Here is a 14,281-nt window from a genome sequence, read left to right as displayed (position 1 = left end):
ATTTTTTGAAACTGCCGCCAATGCCCCGTATGCCCTGGGAAGAATCTGCGGCCTTCTCCCAGAACCCCAGAGGAAGTTCCTCCCCCGGAATTCCCTCCTACTGTACTTCCCCAACCAATGGGAACTCTCCAGGAGTCCCAGGTGAACAGCAGGAGTCCAATATCCATATGAATGCAAATCTTAACATAATCATATCATCTCAATGGCTAGCTGGCGTTACCTTTCAACCAAAAATGCCATGCATCATATTACTTGGCGGTGGCTCTTAGCATTAATCTATTTTTAATACTCACATGGGAAAGCTATAACACAATGACTCCTCACAGAAGCTCTTCTCAATTTTAACAGTAAGTCACAAAAGAGGACAGTATCAGAATTTTATACAAGGGCTGGGAGGGGGTGGGAGTAGAATTCTTGAAGTTGAGAAGCATTCCCCCTCCAGTTTGATACTTCTCAGATTATGTGTATTAGGTTATAGATATAGCATCATTTCAGAAAACAAACACGTCTAATGTTAAAAGAGAAAGACATCTTTCAAACACCTATAATATGCCATGTACTTGCTTTCCTTTAATATTTGGAACAACTCTAAGAGACTGGTTACCACTGCTTCATTTTATAAGTAAAAAAAATGTGTAAGAATTGAAAACAACACAGAAAGAAAAAAAAATAACAAATGATTTGTCCTACTGTATCAAGCACAGTCATCCTTTGGTATCTGCAGGTGATTGGTTCCAGGACCCCCATCAGAATCTAAAACTCAAGAATGTTAAAGTTTTTTTTTTTTTTAATATAAAATAGCACATTTGCATGTAACCTCCATAATGCTCCAGCACACTTTAAATCACCTCTACATATAATACCAAATACAATGCAAATGATAAGTAGTTGATATACTGCACTGTTTAAGAAAAAAAGTCTGCCCATGTTCAATAGAGGCAACCATCGAAGGCCTAAATATATACATATATATATATATATATACATATATATATATATACACATACATATATATATATATATATATATACACATACATACATATATATATATGTATATATATATATATATATATATATATATATATATATAAAATGTATCAATAACAGCGTAACATTTTTCTTTTTAAATATTTCCCATCCAATAGTTTGTTGAATCCACAGATGATGCTGAACCCTCACAGGAGACAGAAGAAGGTATACATACCTGGTACTTCTAATAACAAAAAATAAAGCCCCGCAGCATGAAGACCATATTCTCGATATTGCACATTGACATTTTTCGAATGGACTATTTGAACAAAGTGAAAGAATAACGCCACTAGCGTACTATGGGAAATGTTGTTCTCAATGAAGAATGTCCAAAGGCTCTGAAGGAAAAAGGAAAATCACAAAAGCCAGTAATTAGAGAAATAAAAAAAATCTCTTACTTGCTTTTTGTAAGAACTTAGTGACTTATAAGAAGAGTAATAATGACCAGGAATGAAGCTCAGTGGTGGAGTGCATACAAAGCACTGAGTGTTCACAAAACCCTGAGTTTGATCTCCAATAACCCCCACCCAAAGGAGTAATAGAGCAGCGTGATTTTTAATGACAAGGGTTTGCCATCTTCAAAGAGACTGAAATGATAGATCAAAATAAAAAAAATTATCATTCATCCTAGAACTGCAATACCTTTTGGTCTATTCCAAATTTTCTCTCCCCACCCCTAGTAACCATTGTTCTACCCTCTGATTCCAATTCTTTGCATTGATTTTAGAATCTGCATATAAGTGAGATCAGATGGTATTTTTCCTTCTGTGACTGATATATTACATTTAGTGAACAAATAAGCCTAGGGGTCCAATGTGCAACATGAGGACCGCAGTTAAAAATACAACATTGCATGCTGAAAATCTGCGAAGACAGTTGACTTCAGGTGCCCTTAACACAAAAAGGTAATTACAGAAGGTGATGGATATATAAATTTACCTGTGGTAATTATTTTGCTATGTATAACAAAACTTCCAAACATTATATAAACACAAAAACAAATTTATAAAAATCTAATAAAAAATTATAATTCAAATCAGATGTGGTAGCACATGTCTGTAGTACCCGGTACAGGCTAAAGCAGGAGGATCCTTTAAGCCCACAAGTTCAAGATTAGCCTGAGTAACATGGTAAGATTGTCTCCAAAAAAAAAAACTATTAAAAATTGCAAATATACAAATATAAGAGAAATATATTCTTGGTTGTTTTAAATATATATACTTCTTAAATTATTACAACATAAAACCATAATAAAACTTTAGGAATACTCAGAAAAGTTACCCTTCCATCTATGTTAAATATACCCAAATCCATTTATCACTTCTTGCTGAGAAAATCAGAACAATTTATATTAAAATTTAAATGTTCTACAGACTGTGGGCAATAGGAGCAGAAAAAGAAACACTGGAAAATTTCTCTTATTAAAATTTCAAAAGTAAAAGTAACCTGGGTGAGAAAGGAAATAAACCCTAGGGCAAAAATCACAGCTTTATTAATTTTATCATTGCCCTCTGCTTCTTCCTATTAAATACATGAAGAGGAAATGAGTCATTTTATAAACTAAACAGAGAAACTAAATATAGTAGTTTTAAAAAACACAAGTCTCTTAAAAAATGAATATAATACTTCTTGCTTCCTTGAAAAGACAGGGTATGTAGTAGGTAAGGCCACAGATTAGTCACAATGAATAGCATGTGGCCCTGGGTTCAATTCCCAGAACCACACACACACAAATAAAGAACCAACATGTTGTTAAAAAAAAAAAAAAAAAAGCATATGCTAAAAATTTCAACTTACACATTGTCCTATAATGCACATTTCATTTAACTTTGTTGTACTGTATATATTGTATATATACCAGGCAAAGAGGTCCCAATTTTTAAATATCTAGTCTCTAAATAGTAATAGAAGATGTTAATATATGACAAAAGCAGTAAACACACATTTTGTACACTTTGTGCTAAAATTCATAGAAAGGCAGTCTTCCGAAAAGAACTTTTGGAAGTGAAATTGTAACATCTGTGTGTGCCTATATCACATGTGATACAGGAGAAGGAGGTGGAAGAAAGGAAGGATTCTAAGCCAGAATGATCCTAATTAGGAAGATACTTTCAGAGATACACATTGCTATATGTGTATAGGTTATTCAACACTACTATATATATAGTGAACAAACTTAAGACCTTATTTGAAACCTCTAGTCTTTCTAGATGTTTAGAAGTGCATAAATATGTTAAAGGTAAAAGTAGAAAACAAAACATTTTGTAGTTAAAAAGTTACCCATGATCTGTTTATTTTCAGTCTAATTTATCGTTCTGTATCCCACCATGCATTTTAAAAATGACACATGCCACACACTCACAATTCTCTCAACATTCTCTGCATATTCCCAATGTGTCGTTCCTTCATTTCTTTTAGTTCACATTCTACCCAACTGTGAAGACTCACCTCTGGCTGATTGCTTTCTAAAATCATTCCAATCCTACCATGGTCCCTTTTCCATGGCCCTATTAGATGATATCTACATTTCTTTTGGAGCATTGTTTACAATATGATTCACAAAATACTTCTAGGTCCCCTAGACTAATGATGGCACCATACTTCTCCCCTCTCTGCAGCTATATGTGGTCATTAGATTTACTTTATCTAGTACTCATGTGTCTCTGGAAAGGCTATTTACTAAGGGACAGACTCTGTACCCTTAATCTCAACTGTCTTCTAAGGTACTTAATGACGTACTTAGCATTACAAAGATGAATTAATTATCAGGACATATTAATAGTACAAAACAATGGGTTTCATTGTGACATTTTACTGATTGATAGATACTGGAGATTGAATCTCAGACCTCTTAACATGCTAGAATTTTCCTCTCCACTGGGCTACCTAACCAGTGTTTTCTATTTTAAATTTGAGAGGGTCCTGCTAAATTGTCTAGATTGGCCTTAGATTTGCAATATGCCTGCCTCAGCTTCCCAAATAGCTGGGATTACAGGCATGCATGACCATGCTCAGTTCTCATTATGACATTTTCATCATGTACAAAAATACTTTGATCATAACCACGTTCCTTATTACCCACCCTTTCTTTCCCTGGGGATAATTTAGTTTTGAATAACTATGTACAACCTGTAATGAAGACACTTTTTGTTAATTTAAATGTTTCAAGGATGTTAATATCTGTTTTTTTTTAATTATACTTCCCAGCACCCCCCCCCTTTTTAAAGAAGTTAATGATCTAAGTATTAATAAGCACACTAGGTAGAACTCAATATTTAAAGGTAATCTTTGGAAACCTGTAATTCATCTAATCATTTCTCAGTTAGGGCATGTCTGTATTGTTATTTCTATTATTTTTGGCCTTTTTTTTTTTTCATATTTGGATTGTCTGATTTTCTTCTTTGGTTTTGCCTTTACATTTTTGCTTAATTTGCTGTGGTAAAAAGTGGTTCTGTATTGTCAAGTATAGTAGTGCACACCTGTAATCCCAGCAGCTAGGGCAGCTGAGGCAGGAGGATTGCAAGTTCAAAGCCAGCTTCAGCAAAAGCAAGGCATTAAGCAACTCAGAGCGACCCTGTCTCTAAATAAAATAAAAAATAGGGCTGGGGATGTGGCTCGATGGTTGAGTGCCCCTTAGTTCAATTCCTGGTACCAAAAAACAAAAACAAAAACAAAAACAAAAACAAAAAACAACAAGCACATTAAATCTTTCGAAGGAAGGTTATTAAGATATTGCAATGAATGAACCATATTCTTTGTCATTCTCATTGTATCCTTTATGAATTGTGAATGAAAAAAAGCTAAATTTAAAATTATAATGACTGCTACTTTTAACACCTAAAGATGGCTTAATTTTTAAAAATAATTTTTTTTTTTTTTTTTTTTTTTTTACCTCCGAGGACTCATGTTCTTCAGTAGCAAAGGGAAAAAGACTTTCATAAAGTTTTGTGAAGGCTTTCAATCCAGTCTCTATGATCTCTGCTTCTATGCTGGAATCCAATGGTTCAGTCTCTGTGAAGTCCAGTTCCCACACTGTGTGTACCCATTCTAGGGAAAAATGTAATGAAAATAAAAGTGCTTTAAAGCAAGTAAAAGTGTACACATACATTCATGAAGACAAAAGTCACAATTCACATTTAATTACAGCAATACAAATGTTACATCATTAAAAGAAAGTAGTAAAGGTTATGAAAAAATTAAACCATAACTGGCCATTAGGTTAATCATATAAAAATATCAAAAATGAAAACAGTTTTTAGATGTTAAAAAGCTTTGGGGAATGAAATTTGAACACACTTAATGATCAGGCTTTTCTATAAGTTCTCTCTACCAAAAAAAATAAATTAATTAATCAATGATGGCCTCGGATGCTTCTTTCTGAAAAATCTAATAACCAAGTTAATAAGCCCAAATAAAGTGACATTTATTTAGAAAACAGTTGTGTTTTCAAAAGTGGCCCTGCACAGTGTAAGGAGTGGAGAGGAACAGTTAACATTAGACACTCCAGAAATTTCTCTGGTTGACTATGAAGGCTTGGGCCCAGATGGCAGAATCAGGAATGGAACTGGTAAGCAGAACAACCGGTTATGGTGAGCGTTCATGAAAGGGAAAGTGTAGCTTGACTGGTGCCATTAGCTGGCTTTAAGAATCCCAGTTTCATTCATTCTTGTGACGTTTGATGTTCACAAGTGATACATCTAGTTGATGCTTATGAACAGGAAGTTCAATAAGTAAGTCAAGAGGAAGAAAGAAATTTGGGATTTAAAACTAAAGAAAGAGATGAGAATGGATATGTCCAGGAGTAGCAGAATGAAATGGGGGAGGCCATAAAAACAGATGCAGACTCAGTGCAAGAAATCAACCAACATAAACTCTTTTTTAAAACGGTTAACTAACGGTTTTGAGCCCCCACGGTAAATCAAGCTGGTCACGATCCTGGCGCGGCACAATCCTGGAGATCCCAGACAAGGCCGAGTGTTTAGGGCCCCACCCCTCCCCCACCTGCACCCGGACCCGGGCTGAGGTTCCGTTGGGGAAGCACAGCACCCTTGTCCTGCTCCCAGGGACTCGCGGCTGCGTCTGCTTACCGAGGCTGAGATCCAACGGGAACCATGGTTGCAGGCCGCTCCCAAGGTCCCGCAGCGCCACCATAATCTCTGAAGCCCCGGCTCGCCACCGCCGTACCCAACTTTCAAAGCTCGCTCCCGCGCGCGCTCGGAGACGTTCCTGCGGACCAATCAGCACATAAGGAATTTCTAACCGACCCATCGCCAGGCTGGGTCGCTTTCATTATCTCAACCAATCACGTGGGTCGTTCGCCGCATGCGCAAAGAATGAGGTTGAGGCTAAGACTGGAGGCTTAAACTAGGTTCCACAGGGTGATTTTTGTGTGCGTGCGTGTGTGTGTGTGTTCTCGTTAAGGCAGGACCAGGAACTAAATTAAAGCCTAATAACTTAAGTCCCGTCTCATTTTTGTATGTGGGAGGAGATCTAAGGAGAATTTGAGACAGAGTGATTCCTGTAATAAGTCACCTTTGCTCTCTGTCAAGCGACCTTTCGCTTGCCTGGCAAAGAACTACCTTCGCGCGATCAGACATCACTCGAACATTGTATATATCTGAATGTCATGGTAGCCCAATGTCTATCGAGTTAAAATGAAAAGGAAAAAACAACCAAAAGTCTTCTGAGAACACACGGATTTTACGGAATGGTTGGGCCGGAATTCTGCTGGAAAGAGTCGGGGATGCCATGTCAACTAAGGGAGCACTGCACATGCGCACATGAGCAGATCTCCTGGTGGCTTAGCGCCGGAGAGGGAGAATAAGGTGTGCGCATGCGCATGGCATCTCTTTCCCATCCGGGCCGAAGCTCGCCTCCCCCCACCCCCGCCCCGAGCCGCCGAAGCACCTCGGTGCGTTGCACCGCGGGAGGCTGGGCAGGTTGCGGTGTTGCTGGCACCGGGCGGTGGAACTCTAATACACGGCTCTGCTAGGCTGCCCTCCCCTGCATTGCACCGCCGACCCTCGCCTGCTAGCTGCAGCCAGCGGCTCCGGCTTGCATTGCTCCTCCGTGCATTGCTGCTCCGGACGCTGCAGCCCGCAGCCTCCAGCCTCACCCTGCCTTCCACCTCCTCCGTGGAACACGCAGTCGGTGGTCGCCCAGCGCAGCGGCGGAGCCAAGCTGTGGTGCCAGTCGCCGAAGGCGCTGCCGCAGCTGGCCCTCTGGCCTTCTGTCCCTTAGGGCAGCCCGCTCCCGGGAGGAAGGGAGCGGTCCTTACCTAGACCTGCCCTGTCTGGCGGTGAGATGAGCTTCTTCGGCTTTGGGCAGAGCGTGGAGGTGGAAATCTTGCTGAACGATGCGGAGAGTAGGAAGCGAGCGGAGCACAAGACGGAGGACGGGAAGAAAGAGAAATATTTCCTCTTTTACGACGGAGAGACAGTCTCCGGAAAGGTGAGCCTTGCGCTCAAGAACCCCAACAAGCGCCTGGAGCACCAGGGTATCAAGATCGAGTTCATCGGGCAGATTGGTGAGTGGACCACCCTTCCCCCCTCGCCCCCGTCCACCCTCTGTTGGAGAGGTTCAGACAGGGCTTGGCGCCGAGTTGGGGGCTGGCGGGGACCAGAGTGTTTCAGGGCCCAGCTCCAGTAAGGCCTGTCACAGTCGCTTGTCATCTGCAGTCTGAGGCCTGGGGCTCAGCCACAAGTCCCGCCCGTGGGTGACTCCCCCTGCGTTACTGTCTTCCCTGCCAAAAGTGACAGCGCAATGCCAGGGAGGTGGTGACAGCCAAAGGCGGGAGATAGCGCCCTGCCATGTGGTCAGATGGGCACCTGGCCTTGGGCATCGTTGTATTCTCTTCAGCATGCTTCCAGTTTTGCTACCTGCCCCCAGGATTTCAGAATGAGGTGCGCTGGGCATAACCGGCAGGTGGGTGTGTTAGGGAGGAAACAATTTTTCAATTCTGGCTTTCCCTTTGCCTGGACAGCTACAGCTGTCAGACCCAAAGTTAAGCTGCGCCCCAACTAGTCCCCTTTTTCTCTTTAGATATGGTGTGGGAGAAAAGACTCACCCGTTCTGTATTATCTCAGTTCTAAACAACCTATCTTGTGCCTGTTTTGAAAAAGAAGACGTATAATTTTCTACCTCAATCCAGCTGCCTAGTATAGACTATTTCTCAGACTTCTATTCGAATGTTGTTCTCCAGTCATCTAATTTTCTCCTTAAAGCCAAAGAAATGATGTTTCTGAAGCAGCAATTAAATGATCAAAATTTATTTTTCAATGCTCTGTAACAATCTTTGACATGACTATTAACTATTACTGTTAGAACTAGACAGTAAGAGGCAGTAACAAGAAAAAAATTTGAAAGCTGCCCATCAAAACTGGATTCTAATTCTAAGATTATTTAGAGACTTGTGTGTGATTAAAATGCTCAGGCACTTCTAAAATAAATGTTTTTTGTCAAGAGATCAGGAATAGGTTCAAAGTAAATACTCTGTGGGCCATAAACACCTGTGGCAGAGAACCATGCCCTATACCCCATGCTGCTCATATGACACTGTTTTTAGAGACTTCCTTGGGAAATATTATTAATCTCTCTCATATCCTCAGAGTTCAGCAAAGCATCTTCCCTCCTCTCTTTTATAGAGGTAGGAAACACTGAGAGCGAGGTAGGAGAAACCCAAGAAAAAGGAGTCCTGGCAGACTGGCTCTGAAGTCCACCATCTAACCCCAAGCATTTTGCCTCTGGTACTTAAGAAAATACATTAGGTTGAGGATTGGCTGATCCTATAGGAAACTTTTTTGCTGTTATTTTAAAGGCAGACTTTGAGAGGTTTGTTACTATGCCAGAAAAGGGGCTGAAGATTAGGTTTCACGCCTTTTGCTTTTCTGCTACTGGTTAAATGACAAGGTTTCTTAATAGCAGTGCTGTTGACATTTGGGGCTGATAACATTTTGTTGTAATAGAATGTTTAGCAGCATCTTCAGTCTCTACCAACCAGACACCAATGGCATCCAATTCCACTTATAACCAAAAAAATGTCTTGAGATGTTACCATATGTCTACTAGAAGGTAAAAATCACCCCTTGTAAAGAACCCAGTATAGATTGGATAAATACAAAGCATTTTATGACAAACATATAAAATAGTCAAGAAATTCTTCCTATTGATAATAGGTATTTTAAAATAGGAGTTTTAAAGTTATCACTTCTTTGCCTCTGTAATACTAGTGTAGACTGGCATGTTTAAGCTGTGTCTGTACTGTCACTCCAAGGTGGTATGAGCTTCCTAATATGTGGAAGATAACCGAGAATATCCCTTGCCCCAGATAATATGAAATGCACCAATCTAGAAGGAACAGTATCAAAGTCTCTCCCTCTGGTCTAAATGAAAAGGTGGCAGAGGAACTTGTTTGGTGTCTCTGGTTTCTTGTCCAACTCCTTAATTCCAAGACATCATCCTTACCAAATTTTCTGTTATTGCTTTCACTTATAACTCTTCCTGGGCTCTGGGATAAGATGGCTATGAGATTCTGGGGAGTATAGACTTCTCCCTGAGCTTCAACTTTCTGAACTGTAAGGCAAGGATAATAAAATCACTCAGTGATTATGTTGAGCATCTTAGGGAATCATGACTCACACCCCTTATAGCTGGTCCCTTTATAAAAATAATAGCAGCTGAGGTAGCAATGTTTCCATTTTATAAATTCAATTATAATCATTTATATACTGCTTTCCCCCTATATTTCCTATATCCTTTCCCAATAAGCTTATCATGTCTGCTTAGAGGGAGTGCATATTTCAGCCTTTGCTTTAAAATTCTTGCTTCTGCATTGTGGGTAAGTCATGTCTGGTATAGCATAGAGAGCCAATCCCAGCTATGTGCTAAAAGAATGTAGTTTTTTCCTTATCTGCTCTAAGAGAAACCAAAGTTATTTCATGAAAGAAAGTTGTAGAATAATAGGGGGTGATGGGTGATTTTCTTATTATTTGGTTTTGCGATATATTTCTTGATCAAGAACAAGGCATTAGATAAAAACCTTCTAGTTATATTTGATGTAAACGGGAGTTTCTGTTCCTAAAATTGGTAGTAAAGTCATACCAGACAATTTGGAGACATAAAGTGACTTTTCTTAAACTATTATGTTTTTATTTTATTCTCCTGGCTCCCCTGAAGAAGCAGGCCATGAAGTATTGTGTCATCCACCTAAGACAATCATTATGCACTGACCTCAAGGCACTAGAGCGAGGCTCGTGGGTAACTTCACTGAAATTGTGGTCCTGTGGTTTTCTCCTTCATTGCCTTCTTTGTGTATCAAGTGGGTGGATCTTCTGCTAGTTTGGAGGAGTGGCAATATGAGTGATACAGAGGTATAAGAAAGTTACTGAGTACTGAACCCCTTCAACTGATTTTAAATAGGGTTTTAGAGGAAGTAGAACTTTTATCCCCTATTGCTTTTCACTGTCTGGTAATCTCCTCTGCACCTATTTTAAGTGTCAATTTATATTTTGATGACTCCCAAATGGTTTCTTTGTCCTGACAGGAACTCTCTTCTCAGTTTTACTTGTCTTTCTAGCTGCCTGCAAAACATGTCTGATATCCTCAGGTACTTCACAGATATATTCAAACAGAAACATCTCTGCTTCCCATTCCTACCCCATGCTGCTGCTTCTCCTGGTGTTTTTGTTTTTGTTTTTGTTTTTGTTTTTGTTTTTGTGTGTGTGTGTGTGTGGTGCTGAAGATTGAACCCAAGGCCTTGTCCAATGTCACCTGGGTCCATTTGACCACAGAAATGTACAAGTCATTTGGAGATCTTTATGCATCCAGTTTTCTTCTAAATTTTGGTCCTCTTCAACAGCTCTGTAGTTTATTTTAAATCTGAGCTTTATTTTCATTCTTCTGCTACTCCCTTTATTAAGCAGCCTCCTACCTGATATTCCTGCCTGTGTTTTCCTCTCCTCGAGTTTATATTCAGTAAGGATGAACTGTAAAAGGTAATTGTAACACTGTCAGTCCCCTCCTTAAAGTTCTTCATATTTGACTCCCTCTTGGTTCAAGGATAAAACTATGAGCTGGCACCAGCATCTTTCAAATTCATCTCTCACTAACCCTCACCACTTGTATCTTCCTCAACATATCCTATTCCTTCTACAATCTTGAGATCTTCACTTTGTATATTATCATCTTTCTGCAAAGTATGACTTTTTACCCACATATTTTCTCATTCTTTCAAGTCCAACAAACATCATACCCATCTGGAAAGCCTTCCTTGACTTCCCCAGGCTAGCTTCCTCCACTGGTACCTCTTTTCAATCAGGATATGCCTTAACAAAACAAAACAAAACAAAAAACCTTTTCTGTCTTCCTCACCTGAGAGCCAGAGATCTTCAGTCATCATTATTCTAGTGGCTAAACTTTAGACCCAGTGGCTAACTCATAGAAGATGCTGGATAAATATTTGTTAACTGGATACATTGGTCAGATCTAAGAATTTACAGAAATTGTTCCCTGGATTTTTTTTCTTATCTGCTCCAAGAGAAACCAAAGTTATTTCATGAAAGAAAGGGAGTAAGCAGGTTTGCTTTGCTGGTTACCATTAAGCATCTGGACATCCCACTATGCTTGTGGTGGAGGCATTAAGGAACTAGGCACAGCTCTTAATCAAGACCACTGAGGACTCCAATGATTCATAACTGGTATGTACCCAACAGAGCAGAGTCCTCACTGAGAGAACTGTGTTAAGAAATAAAATCACTAAAACTAATATCAATTTATCTGCTTTTGCATCTTTCTTCAATGACACTCTTATGTCAAGTTGATGCTGATCTCTTCCTGTATGTGAGAAAATAGGAGTTGTTAGAACCACGGTCCATTTGATCCTGCACTGTCTACTCAGATCTAATAGTTTAATATGGCCCTTATTATGAATGTAGGATCTTATTTATTCACTTAAATTGTGTATGTTTTTGTTATTTTCAGTAAGTTTTTGAATTACATTGGTACCCTCCCAGTACCTAGCATACTTTTTTTCCAGTGGCTTGGACTGTGTAGTGAAGCAACCTTCCAGATCAAAACCTGAGGTCTAAGATCTAGTCATTCCACCCAACTAATGGCCCACATTTTTAGAAAGATTAAGTAAACAGCAATGAGGGAGGAACTGAATTGTTAGAAGCAGACAAAAACATTTCTCAGCTTGAATCCTTTGGGGAACACTGGTGAAGGATGTAAGGCAGACCTGACCCATCTTGGAGACTAATGGGGTTAAATAAACCAAACATAATTAGAAAGTCAGACCTATAGAGGAGGGCAAATATGAACATCCCTATATTCCAAAACCAAATAGATATTAACTAGTTTTTTAAAAAGTTTTTAATAAACTCAGTACCAATCAAACCTATACTTTTAAAATCTCCAGAGACTTTTATTTTAATTCATTAACCCTCAAAATACTAAGTGAAAGCAGATTGAGATTAAATGGATTGATTTTAGCCTAGTTAGCAAATTACCAGCTGGGCTTGGAGTAGAGCTGTCCCGAGCAGAACTGGGTATGGGAAGGAAGCCCAGAGGTATGATTGTTTTTGCAGGTTTAGCAGGGCTGGGAGATATGAGCAGGCTATGGCAAACACAAATCTTTACCAGGTTACCAGCCTGCAACCAGGCTATTAAAATCAGATGTAAAGGAGGCTTTTGCTGATTTATATTTCTTCTAAGACCAACATGAAGCCTGGACTCTATGTGATCCTAGTCCAGTAGTGAGTTCCAGGGTATCTGTCAACAGATCAACTTGTGATGTAAATCTGGCTCAATTTCCTTCCAAAGTGGCAACTTCATTTCTTGTTCGTTGCTGGCAAATTTTACCATGAAAATATCCTAAGTGTGAAAGTTATTTTCTCCTATTGAACTGAGAAGAAAACTAAAGAAAAAGAAGTTACCTTGGGGGAAAAAAAAGCCAGTATCTACTTCTAGCCTGAAATGTATGTCTCTGATGGCTTCAAGGTTGGGAAGAATTAGGGATGGCTTATCGTTGCTTCTTTAGGACAGTTCACTGTCTTTTAGGCTCAAATCTCTTTTTAGAACAACTTTGGACTTTCTGTTTTAATTCACGCAAGACAAAACCAATCGGCAAATAGCCTATGACTGATTAATTTAAAAGGCCAGTCCAGCACTGCTCAGATCACATACTTGCCACTCTTCTGTGGCATATGATGGAAAAGCTGATGTTAATGTGTGATAGGAAGAAAAGAACTAGGGACAAAGTGATGCTATGCAGGAAAGGACTTCTTCTGCCTAAGTCCCCTGTAGGCAGAGAGCTTCTGCACTGTTGCTAAGATCCTCAAATGCTGGCAGCCTGCATTAGTTCTCATAGTGCCTTTGGACTGTGTGGTCACATTTGTGTATTTTTCCATTCTTCTTTTCCCATCTTCCTCTTGACTTTATTATTTACTACTTAAAGTTCATGGACATTGGAGCCTTGCTCTGCCTGCTTCTGTCCCCTGGAAATAGGGCTGGAATCTAGCACATAGGAACTGAGACACCATGTTCCCAAGTTAAGAGTTCAATTCTCACATAGAAGGCAGTACCATCAATCAGGGCTTAGGTAGCAGTGGTGAGTAAAGGAGTCCTTGTCACTGGGGCTGGCTGAGTGTCTGTTTCTACCCTTTCAAAGGTTTATTGGGGGTAGGGGGTGAGAGGACAGTTTCAAAGGTTTATTGGGGGCGTGGGGGGGGAGGACAGTTACTGGATTGCTCACTTTTCCTGAACATAGTTTCCAGCTGTCATCTCCCTCTAGTGGATTTATGGATGATCACTCACTACCCAGAATGTTGTCGACTGCTGAAACCATTTAGTGTTTGAAAAAGAAGGGAATAATTTGTAATAAAAGACTGGTCAAAGTGTAACTACATAGGAAAATCTGCCATAAACTAGAGCCACATAATACATTGTAAATTCATATGGAAGTGGAGTGAAATACCAGAGGGGTGTTACAGTCAGAGTTAACTGTTCACCACTGCAGGGCCATCTGGAGATAAGGGACTCGTCTTTAAAGGGCTTTCAGTGCAAAGTGGAAAAGAAAGACTGTACAGCAAAACTTATTATTTAAATAGCAGACATAGACAGACATAAAATAATGTGGGACAAACGATAGCATAATCTTATCATGAATATATATCAGAAATGTTTTGTGAGGAGGATGAATTTAGAGCTTTGCTTCTCAAATGTTATACCAGCACCTCTTGAGAACTGGTTAAAAA

At 39.6% G+C, this 14,281-nt stretch overlaps 2 protein-coding genes across 3 annotated transcripts in view; one reads left to right on the top strand and one right to left on the bottom strand.

The window, feature by feature from the left end:
* Positions 1-7,448, bottom strand: part of NCAPD3 (non-SMC condensin II complex subunit D3) — a 75,322-nt gene extending 67,874 nt beyond the window's left edge. The window contains exons 1-4 of the mRNA XM_081274257.1: positions 7,309-7,448; positions 6,119-6,257; positions 4,924-5,078; positions 1,207-1,369 (exon numbers count right to left, since the gene is read on the bottom strand). Coding sequence (XP_081130383.1) covers positions 1,207-1,369; positions 4,924-5,078; positions 6,119-6,182 — 382 coding nt within the window. The 5' untranslated portion in view covers positions 6,183-6,257; positions 7,309-7,448. The remainder of the gene's footprint in view (positions 1-1,206; positions 1,370-4,923; positions 5,079-6,118; positions 6,258-7,308) is intronic.
* The window catches only part of VPS26B (VPS26 retromer complex component B), a 20,504-nt gene continuing 13,072 nt past the window's right edge, over positions 6,850-14,281 (top strand). The window contains exon 1 of one of the 2 annotated variants that reach the window (XM_081274173.1): positions 6,850-7,557. In XM_081274173.1, the coding sequence (XP_081130299.1) occupies positions 7,335-7,557 (223 nt within the window). In that variant the 5' untranslated portion in view covers positions 6,850-7,334. The remainder of the gene's footprint in view (positions 7,558-14,281) is intronic. The other variant, XM_081274174.1, reaches the window with a different exon arrangement.

Source organism: Spermophilus citellus, assembly GCF_964194105.1.
Source record: "Spermophilus citellus genome assembly, chromosome: 2".
NCBI classification, from domain to species: domain Eukaryota; kingdom Metazoa; phylum Chordata; class Mammalia; order Rodentia; family Sciuridae; genus Spermophilus; species Spermophilus citellus.
This window is presented reverse-complemented; position numbering and strand designations above follow the sequence as displayed.